This window comes from Pseudophryne corroboree, chromosome 3 (assembly GCF_028390025.1).
Source record: "Pseudophryne corroboree isolate aPseCor3 chromosome 3, aPseCor3.hap2, whole genome shotgun sequence".
Classification (NCBI taxonomy): domain Eukaryota; kingdom Metazoa; phylum Chordata; class Amphibia; order Anura; family Myobatrachidae; genus Pseudophryne; species Pseudophryne corroboree.
This window is the reverse complement of record NC_086446.1, coordinates 545817672-545834124: the sequence shown is the minus strand read 5'-3', so window position 1 is coordinate 545834124 and position 16453 is coordinate 545817672. Positions and strand designations below refer to the sequence as shown.

Genomic DNA, 16453 nt, shown 5'->3' with positions numbered 1-16453 from the left:
TTTGGCAAATAAATACATCACATATAGCCATTAAGGCTATATGTATGTATTTAACCCAGGCCAGTTTTCCTAATAACCGGGAGAAAAGCCCGCCGTGAAAGGGGCGGAGCTTATTCTCCTCAGCACTCAGCGCCATTTTCCTGACCAGCTCCGCTGGTGAGGAAGGCTCCCACTCTCCCCTGCACTACAGAAACAGGGTTAAAGAGAAGGGGGGCATAAATTGGCGATATAATTATATATTAAGAGCCCATATATAGAAACAACACCTTCTAGGGTTGTTATATACATTATGGCGCTTTTGGTGTGTGCTGGCAAACTCTCCCTCTGTCTCCCCAAAGGGCTAGTGGGTCCTGTCCTCTATCAGAGCATTCCCTGTATGTGTGTGCTGTAGGTCGGTACGTGTGTGTCGACATGTATGAGGAAAATGTTGGTGAGGAGACGGAGAAAATTGCCTGTAATGGTGATGTCACTCTCTAGGGAGTCGACACCAGAATGGATGGCTTACTTATGGAATTACGTGATAATGTCAACACGCTGCAAGCCGGTTGACGACATGAGACAGCCGGCGGACAAATTAGTATCGGTCCAGGCGTCTCAGACACCGTCAGGGGCTTGTAAAAACGCCCATTTACCTCAGTCGGTCGACAGACACTGACACGGACACTGACCCCAGTGTCGACGGTGAAGAAACAAACGTATTTTTCCTTTAGGGCCACAAGTTACATGTTAAGGGCAATGAAGGAGGTGTTACGTATTTCTGATACCACAAGTACCACAAATAAGGGTATTTTGTAGGGTGGGAATAAACTACTTGTAGTTTTGCCTGAATCAGATAAATTAAATGAAGTGTGTGATGATACGTGGGGTTCCTCCGACAGAAAGTTATGGGCGGTATACCCTTTTTCCCGCCAGTAGTAAGGGCGAGTTGGAAAACACACCTTAGGGTGGACAAGGCGCTCACACGCTTATAAAAAACATGGCGTTACCGTTTCCAGATACGGCCGCCCTCAAGGAGCCAGCTGATAGGAAGCTGGAAAATATCATAACAGTATATACACACATACTGGTGTTATACTACGACCAGCAATCGCCTCAGCCTGGATGTGCAGCGCTGAGGGGGCTTGGTCGGATTTCCTGACTGAAAATTTTGATACCCTTGACAGGGACAGGATTTTATTGTCTATAGAGCATTTTAAGGATGCATTTCTATATATGTGTGATGCGCAGAGGCATATTTGCATTCTGGCATCAAGAGTAAATGTGATGTACATATCTGCCAGACGAAGACACGACAGTGGTCAGGTGAGGCAGATTCCAGACGGCATATGGAAGTATTGCCGTATAAAGGGGCGGTCCATTGGACCTGGTGGCCATGGCAACAGCTGAAAAATCCACCTTTTGTTACCCCGAGTCACATATTGGCAGAAAAGGACACAGTCTTTTCAGTCTCAGTCCTTTCGTCCCCATACGGGCAGGCGGGCGAAGGCCAGTCATATCTGCCCAGGGGGAGAGGAAAGGGAAGAAGACTGCAGCAAGCAGCTCATTCCCAGGAACAGAAGCTCCTCACGGCTTCTGCCAAGTCCGCAGCATAACGCTGGGGCCGTACAAGCGGACTCAGGTGCGGTAGGGGGTCATCTCAAGAGTTTCAGCAACACTCGCAAGGGAACTCCGGGATCCTACATGTAATATCCCAGGTGTACATTGGAAATTCGAGACGTCTCCCCCTCACACAATTCACAGGCTGTATTCCCAGCAGGTGATAATCAAAGTACCCTTCTTACAACAAGGAAGGGGGTAGTATTCCACACTATATTGTGGTACTGAAGCCAACCGGCTCGGTGAGATCTGAAATATTTGAACACTTACATACAAGCGTTCAAATCAAGATGGAGTCACTCGGAGCAGTGATAGCGAACCAGGAAGAAGTGGACGATATGATGTCACTGGATATCAGGGACGTTTACCTACAGGTCCAAATTTGCCCTTCTCACCAAGGGTACTTCAGGTTCCTGGTACAGAACTGTCACTATCAGTTCAGACGCTGCCGTTTGGATTGTCCACGGCGCCCCGGGTCTTTACCAAGGTAATGGCCGGAATGAGGATTTTTCTTAAAGAAACATGGACGCTTTCCTGATAAGGGCAAGGTCCAGAGAACAGTTGGAGGTCGGAGTAGCACTATCTTAAGTAGTTCTACGACAGCACGAGTGGATTCTAAATATTCCAAAATCGCAGCTTTTTCCGACGACACGTCTACTGTTCCTAGGGAAGATTCTGGACACAGTCCAGAAAAACGTGTTTCTCCCAGTGGAGAAAACCAGGGAGTTATCCGAGCTAATCGGGATCCTCCTAAAACCAGGAAAAGTGTCAGTGCATCATTGCACAAGAGTCCTGGTAAAAATGGTGGCTTATTACGAAGCAATTCCATTCGGCAGATTTCCCGCAAGAACTCTTCAGTGGGATCTGCTGGACAAATGGTCCGGATCGCATCCTCAGATGCATCAGCGGATAACCCTATATCCAAGGAAAAGGGTGTCTCTCCTGTGGTGATTACAGAGTGCTCATCTTCTAGAGGGCCGCAGATTCGGCATTCAGGATTGGATGCCGGTGACCACGGAGGCCAGCCTGAGAGGCTGGGGAACAGTCACACAGGGAAAAAAAATTTCCAGGGAAGTGTGATTAAGTCTGGAGAATTCTCTCCGCATAAATAAGCTTAGAGCAAATTTATAATGCTCTAACCTTAGCTAGACCTCTGCTTCAAGGTCAGCCGGTATTGATCCAGTGGGATAACATCACGGCAGTCGCCCACGTAAACAGAAGGGCGGCACAAGAAGCAGGAGGGCAGTGAAAACTGCAAGGATTTTTCGCTAGGCGGAAAATCATGTGATAGCACTGTCAGCAGTGTTCTTTCCGGGAGTGGACGACTGGGAAGCAGACTTCCTCAGCAGGCATGACCTCCACCCGGGAGAGTGGAAACTTCATAGGGAAGTTTTTCAACATGATTGTGGACCGTTGGCAAAGACCAAAGGTGGACATGATGGCGTCCCGCCCGAACAAAAAACGGGACAGGTATTCCGCCAGGTCATGAGACCTTCAGGCGATAGCTGTGGATGTTCTGGTAACACCGTGGGTGTACCAGTCTGTGTATGTGTTCCCTCCTCTGTTTCTCATAACCAGGGTATTGAGAATTATAAGACATAGAGGAGTATGAACTATACTAGTGGCTCCGGATTGGCCAAGAGGGACTTGGTACCCGGAACTTCAAGAAATGCTCACAGAGGACTAAGGGCCTGGGGAGCTAAGAAGGGACTTGATTTAGCAAGTACCATGTCTATTCCAAGACTTACCGCGGCTGCGTTTGACGGCATGGCGGTTGAATGCCGGATCCTGAGGGGAAAAGGCATTCCATAAGATGTCATACCTACCTTGGTCAAAGCCAGGAAGGAGGTGACCGCACAACGTCATCACCACATGTGGTGAAAATATGTTGCGTGGGTGAGGCCAGGAAGGCTCCACGACGGAAATTCAACTAGGTCGATTTCTACACTTCCTGAAAACAGGAGTGTTTTGGACCTCAAATTGGGGTTCATTAACATTTAAATTTCGGCCCTGTAGATTTTCTTCCAGAAAGAATTGACTTCAGTTCCTGAAGTCCAGATTGTAAAGGATGTATTGCATATACAGCTTTTTTGTGCCCCTAGGGGCACTGTGAGATCTCAACATAGTGTTGGGATTTCTTAAAATCATATTGGTTTGAACCGCTCAAATCTGTGGATTTAAAATATCTCACATGGAAAGTGACCATGCTGTTGACAAATATCTCACATGGGAAGTGACCATGTTGTTAGCCCTGGCCTCGGCCAGGCGATTGTCAGAATGGGCGGCTTTGTCTTACAAAAGCCCATATTAAAATTTTCCATTTGAACAGGACAGAACTGGGACTCGTCTCCAGTTTCTTCATAAAGGGGTGTCAGCGTTTTCACCTGAAACAACCTCTTGTGGTGCCTGCGGCTACTAGGGACTTGGAGGACTCCAAGTTACTAGACGTGGTCAGGGCCCTAAAAATATATATATATATATATATATATAGTTAGGACGGCTGGAGTCAGAAAGTCTGACTTGCTGTTTATACTGTATACACCCAACAAGCTGGGTGCTCATGCTTCTAAGCAGTCTATTGCACGCTGGATTTGTAGTACAATTCAGCTTGCACATTCTGTGGCAGGCCTGCCACAGACGAAATATGTAGATGCCCATTCCACAAGGAAGGTGGGCTCATCCTGGGCGGCTGCCCGAGGAGTCTCGGCATTACAACTTTGCCGAGCAGCTACGTGGTCAGGGGAGAACACGTTTGTAAAATTTTACAAATTTTGATACTCTGGCTAAGGAGGACCTGGAGTTCTCTCATTCGGTGCTGCAGAGTCATCCGCACTCTCCCGCCCGTTTGGGAGCTTTGGTATAATCCCCATGGTCCTGACGGAGTCCCCAGCATCCACTAGGACGTTAGAGAAAATAAGAATTTACTTACCGATAATTCTATTTCTCGTAGTCCGTAGTGGATGCTGGGCGCCCATCCCAAGTGCGGATTGTCTGCAATGCTTGTACATAGTTATTGTTACAAAAATCGGGTTATTACTATTGTTGTGAGCCATCTTTTCGGAGGCTACTTCGTTTTGTTATCATACTGTTAACTGGGTTCAGATCACAAGTTGTACGGTGTGATTGGTGTGGCTGGTATGAGTCTTACCCGGGATTCAAGATCCTTCCTTATTGTGTACGCTCGTCCGGGCACAGTACCTAACTGAGGCTTGGAGGAGGGTCATGGGGGGAGGAGCCAGTACACACCATGTGACCTAAAAAGCTTTTTAGATGTGCCCTGTCTCCTGCGGAGCCCGCTATTCCCCATGGTCCTGACGGAGTCCCCAGCATCCACTACGGACTACGAGAAATAGAATTATCGGTAAGTAAATTCTTATTTTTTAATTTATGTGTGAAATAAATTTATCTGCACTATGGGCGCATTCTCCTGATTTTTTCCATATATATATATATATATATATATATATAAGGGACGAAATGAGCTGGCACTCGTGGAGACTTAATTAAACAGGCAAACTACAGATTAATGCCAACGTTTCAGGGTATGACCCCTTTTATCAAGACAACCACATAGTTACACCATAAAAACATTTATACCTTACCTAACACCTCGTGTGTAGTCCGTCCACGGCGCCCGCAGAGACCCGATGACGTCATTGGCGCTGGCCAGCGCCGGCGTCCCGGCGTCAGAGGGGGGCGTGACTGAACAAAGAAAAGTGACCCTTCACCATGGAAACAAAAACGGCTGTAGGAGAAAATCAAAGATGTCAGATAAAACACTAAACATTTTGCAGTGCAATCATTTACCAGCATATAGGGAGGATTACTGTCACTACATGCAAAGGACTCTAATGCTGATATGAATCAGTGTCCCTGCTGATATACCCATTAACTATAGGAATCAAAACCCATCTAATAAAGATAATTATATAAACGGGCAGGGGTATAAATCTTCCCATGTGAAATATAATCAGTAACTGATGGATTGAATGGGCACTGTACTGTATATAACAGGCTCAGTGATCTCATCTGAATATATACAACATCCCAGGCTCATTAATTCATAAAAAACAGGTATAAGAAAGTAAGTCATTGAGTCCCATGGGTTTCACTGTCTGCAGGATGTGGATCCAACGGGCTTCTTTTTGTAGCAAGGTCCGGCCTCTGTTGCCCCCTCTTGGGGATTCTGGTACCCCATCTATAATCTTATAACGGATGGACGCAATGCTGTGGTTGAGTTCTTTAAAATGTCTAGCCACCGGTTGATCTCCACCTCGGCCTTCTAAGGCCGCTCTAATGCTTGATCGGTGCAGGGCAATTCTTTCTTTGAATTGTCGGATGGTCTTTCCGATGTATAACAGCCCACAGGGGCACTTAATATAGTAAATCACAAACCGACTTGAGCATGTGTAAGGATTCTTGATCTTGAATTCCTTGCCCGATCTTGGATGGTGAAAGGTGTCACCTGTTTCCAGGCTGCTACAAGTCGTGCAGCCAAGGCACCTGTAATTGCCCGGTTTCCGTGTGAGAAAGTGTGTCACCGGCGGAGGTCTAAAGTTAGTAATGTCATTATGCACCACTGCATCCTTGATGTTGCGTCCCCGACGATAAGATGGTAAGATCGAAGTGTCCCTGAGGGCTCTTAATTGTTTATCCTGGGTAACAATCGGCCAAACCTGTCTCGCCCTACGCATGGCCTCTATATTTGATGTGGAGTAGTCCTGTGGCCATACTATGCAGTTCTTCTTCTGGGTAAGATGAGTTTTTGATAGCAGGCTTGCACGATCCTGCATCAGTGCTCTTTCTTTTGCTTTTTTTAAAGGTTTTAATTTATAACCCCTAAGGATAAATTTACGAGTCATAATATCAATTTGTTTATTCGCTTCAGTTGGATCACTGCAAATGCGCTTGATCCTGATGAATTGCGAATAGGGTAATCCCCATTTAAGAGCCGGAGGGTGATAGCTATTCGCATGTAGTGTTGTATTCCTGTCAGTGTCCTTTACGAAAAGGGAAGTGTGCTGTTATACATCGGAAAGACCATCCGACAATTCAAAGAAAGAATTGCCCTGCACCGATCAAGCATTAGAGCGGCCCTAGAAGGCCGAGGTGGAGATCAACCGGTGGCTAGACATTTTAAAGAACTCAACCACAGCATTGCGTCCATCCGTTATAAGATTATAGATGGGGTACCAGAATCCCCAAGAGGGGGCAACAGAGGCCGGACCTTGCTACAAAAAGAAGCCCGTTGGATCCACATCCTGCAGACAGTGAAACCCATGGGACTCAATGACTTACTTTCTTATACCTGTTTTTTATGAATTAATGAGCCTGGGATGTTGTATATATTCAGATGAGATCACTGAGCCTGTTATATACAGTACAGTGCCCATTCAATCCATCAGTTACTGATTATATTTCACATGGGAAGATTTATACCCCTGCCCGTTTATATAATTATCTTTATTAGATGGGTTTTGATTCCTATAGTTAATGGGTATATCAGCAGGGACACTGATTCATATCAGCATTAGAGTCCTTTGCATGTAGTGACAGTAATCCTCCCTATATGCTGGTAAATGATTGCACTGCAAAATGTTTAGTGTTTTATCTGACATCTTTGATTTTCTCCTACAGCCGTTTTTGTTTCCATGGTGAAGGGTCACTTTTCTTTGTTCAGTCACGCCCCCCTCTGACGCCGGGACGCCGGCGCTGGCCAGCGCCAATGACGTCATCGGGTCTCTGCGGGCGCCGTGGACGGACTACACACGAGGTGTTAGGTAAGGTATAAATGTTTTTATGGTGTAACTATGTGGTTGTCTTGATAAAAGGGGTCATACCCTGAAACGTTGGCATTAATCTGTAGTTTGCCTGTTTAATTAAGTCTCCACGAGTGCCAGCTCATTTCGTCCCTTATACTGATTCCAGAGGGCAGGGCACCGGAGCATTTTGACCAGTATTGTGCAACTTGAGTGCCGAACCTCTCTTTGCTATATATATATATATATATCCACGCACATGATAGTGGCACTCACTGTCCTTTTTACAGCCACCGGGGTGCCCTCCTTCTAAGGTATAGCCAATTCAGGTTCTCTGGGGCGGATTGCTGCTCCACTCCTCCATGCAATAAGAACCAGGCGGCACTCCACGGGTTTTAAACAAGTACAAGTGTATTAAAAGTTCAAGGCATTACATGCATAGTGGACACCAACGTTTCAACGCCACATGGGCGTTTTTGTCAAGGTGCTACGCTGTGATGTGCAAAACAAACCCTATAACTGCAGTTATAGGGTTTGTTTTGCACATCACAGCGTAGCACCTTGACAAAAACGCCCATGTGGCGTTGAAACGTTGGTGTCCACTATGCATGTAATGCCTTGAACTTTTAATACACTTGTACTTGTTTAAAACCCGTGGAGTGCCGCCTGGTTCTTATTGCATGGAGGAGTGGAGCAGCAATCCGCCCCAGAGAACCTGAATTGGCTATATATATATATATATATATATATATATATATATATATATACACACATATATATATATATATTTCTCTAACGTCCTAAGTGGATGCTGGGGACTCCGTAAGGACCATGGGGAATAGCGGCTCCGCAGGAGACTGGGCACATCTAAAGAAAGCTTTAGGACTATCTGGTGTGCACTGGCTCCTCCCCCTATGACCCTCCTCCAAGCCTCAGTTAGATCTCTGTGCCCGAACGAGAAGGGTGCACACTAGGGGCTCTCCTGAGCTTCTTAGTGAAAGTTTTAGTCAAGCCTGGAGACATCACTTCACATAAATATCCTGAAGCTAAGGGACATTTACAATGCTCTAAGCTTAGCAAGACCTCTGCTTCAAGGTCAGCCGGTGTTGATCCAGTCGGACAACATCACGGCAGTCACCCACGTAAACAGACAGGGTGGCACAAGAAGCAGGAGGGCAATGGCAGAAGCTGCAAGGATTCTTCGCTGGGCGGAAAATCATGTGATAGCACTGTCGGCAGTATTCATTCCGGGAGTGGACAACTGGGAAGCAGACTTCCTCAGCACGACCTCCACCCGGGAGAGTGGGGACTTCACCCAGAAGTCTTCCACGTGATTATAAACCGTTGGGAAAAACTCGACAGGTATTGCGCCAGGTCCAGGGACCCTCAGGCAATAGCTGTAGACGCTCTGGTAACACCGTGGGTGTACCAGTCAGGGTATGTGTTCCCTCCTCTGCCTCTCATACCCAAGGTACTGAGATTGATAAGATGGAGAGGAGTAAGCACTATATTCGTGGCTCCGGATTGGCCAAGAAGGACTTGGTAACCGGAACTTCAAGAGATGCTCACGGAGGATCCGTGGCCTCTACCTATAAGAAGGGACCTGCTCCAGCAAGGACCCTGTCTGTTCCAAGACTTACCGCGGCTGCGTTTGACGGCATGGCGGTTGAACGCCGGATCCTGAAGGAAAAAAGGCATTCCGGATGAAGTCATCCCTATCCTGATCAAAGCCAGGAAGGATGTAACCGCAAAAACATTATCACCGCAATTGGCGAAAATATGTTGCGTGGTGCGAGGCCAGTAAGGCCCGACGGAGGAAATTCAACTGGGTCGATTCCTACATTTCCTGCAAACAGGAGTGTCTATGGGCCTGAAATTAGGGTCCATTAAGGTTCAAATTTCGGCCCTGTCAATTTTCTTCCAAAAAGAACTAGCTTCAGTCCCTGAAGTTCAGACGTTTGTAAAAGGGGTACTGCATATACAGCCTCCTTTTGTGCCTCCAGTGGCACTTTGGGATCTCAATGTAGTTTTGGGTTCCAAAAGTCACATTGGTTTGAACCACTTAAATCTGTGGAGTTAAAATATCTCACATGGAAAGTGGTCATGCTGTTGGCCCTGGCCTGGGCCAGGCGCGTGTCAGAATTGGCGGCTTTATCCTAAAAAAGCCCTTATCTGATTTTCCATTCGGACAGGGCGGAATTGAGGACTCGTCCTAAGTTTCTCCCTAAGGTGGTTTTAGCGTTTCACCTGAACCAACCTATTTGTGGTGCCTGCGGCTACTAGGGACTTGGAGGACTCCAAGTTGCTAGACGTTGTCAGGGCCCTGAAAATATATGTTTCCAGGACGGCTGGAGTCAGGAAATCTGACTCGCTGTTTATCCTGTAAGCACCCAACAAGCTGGGTGCTCCTGCTTCTAAGCAGACTATTGCTCGTTGGATTTGTAGTACTATTCAGCTTGCACATTCTGTGGCAGGCCTGCCACAGCCAAAAATCTGTAAATGCCCACTCCACAAGGAAGGTGGGCTCATCTTGGGCGGCTGCCCGAGGGGTCTCGGCTTTACAACTTTGCCGAGCAGCTACTTGGTCAGGAGCAAATACGTTTGTAAAATTCTACAAAATTGATATCCTGGCTGAGGAGGACCTGGAGTTCTCTCATTTGGTGCTGCAGAGTCATCCGCACTCTCCTGCCCGTTTGGGAGCTTTGGTATAATCCCCATGGTCCTTACGGAGTCCCCAGCATCCACTTAGGACGTTAGAGAAAATAAGAATTTACTTACCGATAATTCTAATTCTCATAGTCCGTAGTGGATGCTGGGCGCCCATCCCAAGTGCGGATTGTCTGCAATACTGGTACATAGTTATTGTTACCAAAAAAATCGGGTTATTGCTGTAGTGAGCCATCTTTTCTAGAGGCTCCTCTGTTATCATGCTGTTAACTGGGTTCAGATCACAAGTTGTACGGTGTGATTGGTGTGGCTGGTATGAGTCTTACCCGGGATTCAAAATCCTTCCTTATTGTGTACGCTCGTCCGGGCACAGTATCCTAACTGAGGCTTGGAGGAGGGTCATAGGGGGAGGAGCCAGTGCACACCAGATAGTCCTAAAGCTTTCTTTAGATGTGCCCAGTCTCCTGCGGAGCCGCTATTCCCCATGGTCCTTACGGAGTACCCAGCATCCACTACGGACTATGAGAAATAGAATTATCGGTAAGTAAATTCTTATTATATATATATATATATATATATATATATATATATACACAGACACACACAGACACCCTAGTTTTACGGACCCAGCATATACTGGGTCACCTCAGTCCCCACCCCCGTGATTGGCTCCGCCCAGTTCTGGAAATCCCCCCATGCAAATCCTGCGTTTGCCACTGGTCACTAGCGACCCGCAGGTGCGCGCATCGCCATTGGTATCGTTCATTCACACGGAACGATGTACGCGATGTGTAGTTCCGTTTGATCGTAAACGCTAACATCGTGGCTGTAATGGTTGTGTGTGTACCCACCTTAAGCCAGCACAATTCTCTTCATGCCTTAATTTTACTGCATAGACAAAGATATCTCTCCTGGAGGCCAAGCATTCACAACCGCAGCAATTCTAAACTAGGTAATAGAAGTTTGGTGAGTTCTACAAACAACGGGACAGATGTATTAATCCTGGAGAAGTGATAAAGAAGTGATAAGTGGAAGGTGGTTATGCACCATCCAATCAGCTCCTAACTGTCAATTTTCAAACCCATATTGATTGGCTGGTGTATTATCACCTTCCACTTATCACTGCTTTATCACTACTCTAGGCTTAATATATCTGCCCCATAGTTCCAACTACAGTTCAAATATATTGAGATGTGCTAAATGGGGCGTGACTGGGTTCTGGACCTACTGCTCTCTGAGTAAAAGAATGATTGCTGTGTACATTTAATATTAAATACCATTCTTGAGAAAACCTTTTAGAAATGTTTCCCCTTTGGTTGGCAAATGTTACAACCATTTTTAAATAGTATTTAAATTAGCGGCTTCTGTTTGCTGAAGATACTATGACACTGATCACAGGACAGGAGTGCATGGGGGTGACCACTACAAAGGTGCATATATGCAATAGGTGTGAATCGTTGGATCGACCACCATTGGTCGACAGTGACTAGATCGACACCTGAAATAGTTTGACACGGTCATTAGGGCGACATGGAAAAAGGTCGACATGGTTTAAAAAAAAAAATGGTGTCCTTTTCTTTGTAAAGTGATCATGAACCCCTATTAGTGCATCGTGTCCTCTTGTATTGCTCGCTTCACTCACCATTCTTCGGGCAAGGTGCCTCGCTCCACTACCACTGCGCTCGGCACAGGTTACTATTTCCAGTCGTAGTCCACGTGGATCGTAAAGTATGAAAAAGTTTAAAAATTGGAAAAATAAAAAAAGGGAAAAACTTATGTTGACATTTTTGTGTGTCGATCTTTGCCTTGTTGGCCTAGTGACCATGTCGACCAATAGTGGTCGACCTAATGAGTGTCGACCTAAAAACCGGATAGCTATGCAATATATGCTTTAGGTAGAATTATTAACAGCTGCGACAGCTCCGACGAGGCGTATTTCGTCCGTTTCAAAATCGTGCCGGGCACGGCACGCCACTAAACCAGTCTAGCATGAAGACTTCGGTCCGGACCATGCCCGATTGCCCATACACACCAGGAAGATTCAATGAACGATGGAACAATCACTGTTCCGTCTTTCATTATTACACAGCGACCCGCTGGTTGGACATACAGCAGGGCCGACCGGAAGATGTCGCATGTGACCCGCAGGAGTATGCAATCGTGGGTACACACTGCACGTTGTAGACGATTTGCTGTGCTGATACAGTAAATCGTCCCAACATCATGCTAGTGTGTACCCAGCCTAAGAATGTGAGACACGCAAATATTCCATATATAAGTGATCGCCTACTTTCAGTTGACATTTGGCAGTTGAGCGGTTTGCATTGTCTGTGGTGTTTCTCTTGTTTCTCATCTGTGTATCTCAAAAATTAGCGCCAATCTAGCAAAACAGATGTCAAATTCATAATCGGCACAACAAAATTACCCAAAAATTACTAATATGATTGGCAATAAAATAAGTGTTGATCAATGTGATCTTTGTTATTTTGACTCTACATGCAAATTATTTCCAATATTTACTAAAAACACCGAAAGTACCGAATGCCAAATACAGCTTTTTGGACTAGAGATGAATTCTTGATTTTTGCATGAGATTGACCTCCTATGAATCGGTTTAATAATCAGTTTAGAAACATCCTAAAAAGAAAGTCAAAATATCCCTTTGTGCTATATAGAGGCGATCTCAAAGGGAAATAAATTGGTCACAACAAAGTGCAGCACTATCGGATTATGACTATCCTTATCTGCAAAGTTTGACTCTGATTAATAAATTGTGCTGGATTCTGAAAGTCCTGAAATTCCAGCAGTTAGCAGATACATTTAAAGTGGCAGTGTTTAGTAAGGTAAAACCTAGGTGCTTTTGCCTTACTAAACATTGCCCTGTTACACTTATCTGCTAACTCGCTGCTTTTGCTAACTTGTAGAAATGCGGGACTTTCAGAATCCAGCACTCTATTACCTAATATCCCTATGTCTTCTCGGTAAAATCATAAAGGTAGAGACACCTTTTTTAATCATTATATGCATGTGTGTGCTAACTAGGATAATGATGTGTTCCAACGTGAACTCCATGGTTTCCGATATGTACCATTTATGTTGCACTGCATATTATGATAAATGACTCTTGTAGATAAGGGTAAGGACTCAGGGTGGTTGTTATTTTATGATGTATCATTTGACTTATGTTATGCTATTATTTCTTCTGAAATATCTCCAGGTGGATTTATGTAATGTCACTACTACCAGGCCGATAAGCATATGGGTCAGAGAAAGCTCCTACTTATGTTTGGTACTGGGGCTGCCGCTACCCCCGTGCCTGGAGAGGAGATGAGACTGCCAGTCCATGGGTCCCGACACCTACACAATGTATCCGATAGGTGCCGGGAATGGCACAGACGCCACGGTGTAACTGCGCATGTGCAAATCCCCGGCTTCTGTGGACTGCACCGACTGCAGCCCATAGAAACCGGATTGGGCTGTGTGAAAGCCAAGGAGTGGCTTTCTATTGCAGCACAGTGTGGCAGTTCCAGAGGGAGGAAACAACTCCCAATGGGAATGCCTTGTGTGTCTGTGACTGACAGGTAGGACTTCCCATAGGAAGTCACTTCCAGGTACAGTGAAGCCAGTGCAGTCACGGACTCTGGCTTCACTGACACCGAGCTGGGCGGTGGATTTTACCTGGGGGGCTGCAGTCCTGCAGCCCATAGGTAAAAATCTGCCACTGATATGGGCAGTCTCCAACCGTCTCAAGGTTTTGTGGGATCAGAAATAAATTGTTCTTCCCATTTCATTTGTAAAATCATGGAACTGGTTATCTTGGGGAGGGTCACTTCATTAGTCTAGGCACCCCGTTTACAATTACATTGGCTGGTCCATATATTTTTTTAATCACTGTAAGCATTAGCTCTAGTGGCACCCGTACCATATGGGGTAAGAGGTAAATAAGGTGGAAGTCCCTTTACTCCTCACGTAGCCCCCTTCTATGGAGCCAGTACTGAGGCAAAATTCTCTCATAGGCATCCTATATTTTTATGATTTGTTATGTAGAGACTTCATTTATTCACTAGCTATTTGCAATTCACAGCTACTTGGAGGCATGGCAGACTTTCCATCAGGTGAAATTCAGAAGTTGCAAGAGCAAAATACAGAATTGCGTGAAGTGATCGGCCAGATGAGGAAAGAGATGGAGTCCTTATGCGAGCAGATTTCACCACCAGCACCTGAAGGGAGGGAGCCTCAAACCAAAGATGCACAAGGGAACGTGGTCTCTGCTGGTAGATATTCCAATAAAGAACACAAAACCTTCTCCCTTTATATTACCCCAAAGAATAATACATTTCACCACGTGATTGATCTGCTTCCTTTGTGTCTTTAGATTATGTCACGTCACTTGAAAAAGAGATCAGTAATCTAAAACAGAGTAACAGACTGATGGAGGAGCAGCTTCAGGAAGCTTTGTCATCAAAGGACCATCCTAACTTACCTTCCACAGTAAAGCCGGTTTCACCAGACAACATATACATCCAAAACCACATCAGCAGTTTGAATGAAACCATTGGTAACAAAAAAAAAGAAATACAATGAAAAACAAAATTATACGTTTTACTACAGAAACTGTGTTCAGTTGAGCGTTTATGGGTTAAGGATGAATAAAGCCTTTAAGGAGGCAGAATAGTCCAGCTTGAACCAGATGAAGTGTGAAATGTTTTGGAGCCATGTAGGCAGAGTAGTCCAACTTGAGTCTCAGGAATCTTGAAATGTTTTGCAGTTGCATGTAAAGATAGTCTTACCCAATATGACACTTTTTGGGACACAACCCACTTTGTCAGATCAAGCTGTATCAAGACTGCTTCAGGCAGTGAAATATTCCACAAAATCCCCCTTAAAATGCTGGTTCAGAGGAGGTGAGGAATTGAAATGACAAGGTATGTAGCATTTGCCCCTTAAGGAGATGTCCTTCGTTGCCGTACTAAAGCTAAAACGGGTTCCTGCATAACTTATTTAGTTGGCTAAATGTGATCTGAAATAGCTTACATAGCTTACAATACATCCTACCCTCAGTGCCATGTCTGCTGCCCGACATCAGCAGACACTGGCATATATATTGCTGATGGCAGGAGATGATTTTGTGTTGGCTTTCTCTGTCCCTGAGAAAGGAATCTGTTAGAATGTATCTAACCAACTAAGAAAGTTACATGTACATGTGTAGAATTAACCTGTTGGGTCTATTTTATGCGGGACGCCACAGCTGACATTTCCTTCAAGAACAATATCACTTTTCAAAAGCGAATATGTAATTCAGTACACAGCATACAGTCCGAACATTAACCAATGTGACTAAACTAGGTTTAACAAAGAATTATTTTATTTCAGGAGCTCTAAGAGCTGACAAAGTCGCATCAGCTGCAGCTGCTAAGAGACTGGAGGCAAGAACAGCTCATTTGGACTCATTGGTTGGAGAACTCACACAGAAGGTAACTTCTAACCTGGATTCTGATCAAATGTTGCAGAAATTCTAATGAAAACATTTGCTGAATTTAAATATATAATACTGTTGCGATATCAGCCTACAGCTGTTTCGTTCTATGTTTCCTTAGGTCCAGCAGAAACAGGCAGAAGTCAATCAGCTGCAGTTTCAGCAGAGCAGTGAGACGCGTCAGAGCCAGGCTACGATCTCTAGCCTCCAGCATAGACAGTCTGAACTAGAACTGCAGCTTACGGAGGCCCGCAAGGAGGCAGAGGAATATTTTAAGGGAAATCTAAAGCAAAACCTTGAGTCTGTTGGACTGGGGAATGAAGTAAAGATCACATCTAAACTATAATGCACATTATCTGATTTCAGTATTCACGCTGATAATTTAGTCTGTTATAATACTAGGTGCTAGGGACATCACTCAGACACAAGTCATCATTAATATGCATTCAGTACACAAAATGGGAGCCGGATTCAGATGTTGACATAGGGGGTTATTCAGCTAGAATTGCTCCTGCAATCCTCATCGCAGTTTACTGATAATCGGGAAATGTTTAAGACGGGTCCTGTGATTGCATCGCAGCATTGCGAATGCCTCTACCTAAGTGACAGACAGAGGCGTTCAGGGGGAGAGACAGGGACACCCCCCTTTTCTGGGAGTGGCTAGGCCAAGGACTGTGTTGTGAGAAGCAGTTTCCTTGGCCTCCCAAGGCGCAGTTTCCTTGGCCTCCCAAGCTGCCTTGCTTACTCAGCTTGCCGTCGCAGATGACATGGTCACAATGTTTGATCCCAAGCTGCGTCACGGTCGCAGCGCTGTGACCACAAATGCAGCAAGGAGGTATGTATACACCTCCTACTGCATTTGCATTGCTATGGACTGTGAGCAGCTTTGCAAATACAATCCATGCTGAATGAGGGCCTTAGTGGCTATTGCAGCTGCTTACATGGAATCAGCAGT

The 16453-nt window shown here is 45.4% G+C and overlaps 1 protein-coding gene across 3 annotated transcripts in view; it reads left to right on the top strand.

The window, feature by feature from the left end:
- CCDC57 (coiled-coil domain containing 57) overlaps positions 1-16453 on the top strand; it is a 289296-nt gene that overhangs the window by 196108 nt on the left and 76735 nt on the right. For all 3 annotated transcript variants that reach the window (XM_063961241.1, XM_063961240.1, XM_063961242.1), the window contains exons 11-14: positions 14107-14296; positions 14398-14580; positions 15396-15496; positions 15620-15820. In XM_063961241.1, the coding sequence (XP_063817311.1) occupies positions 14107-14296; positions 14398-14580; positions 15396-15496; positions 15620-15820 (675 nt within the window). The remainder of the gene's footprint in view (positions 1-14106; positions 14297-14397; positions 14581-15395; positions 15497-15619; positions 15821-16453) is intronic.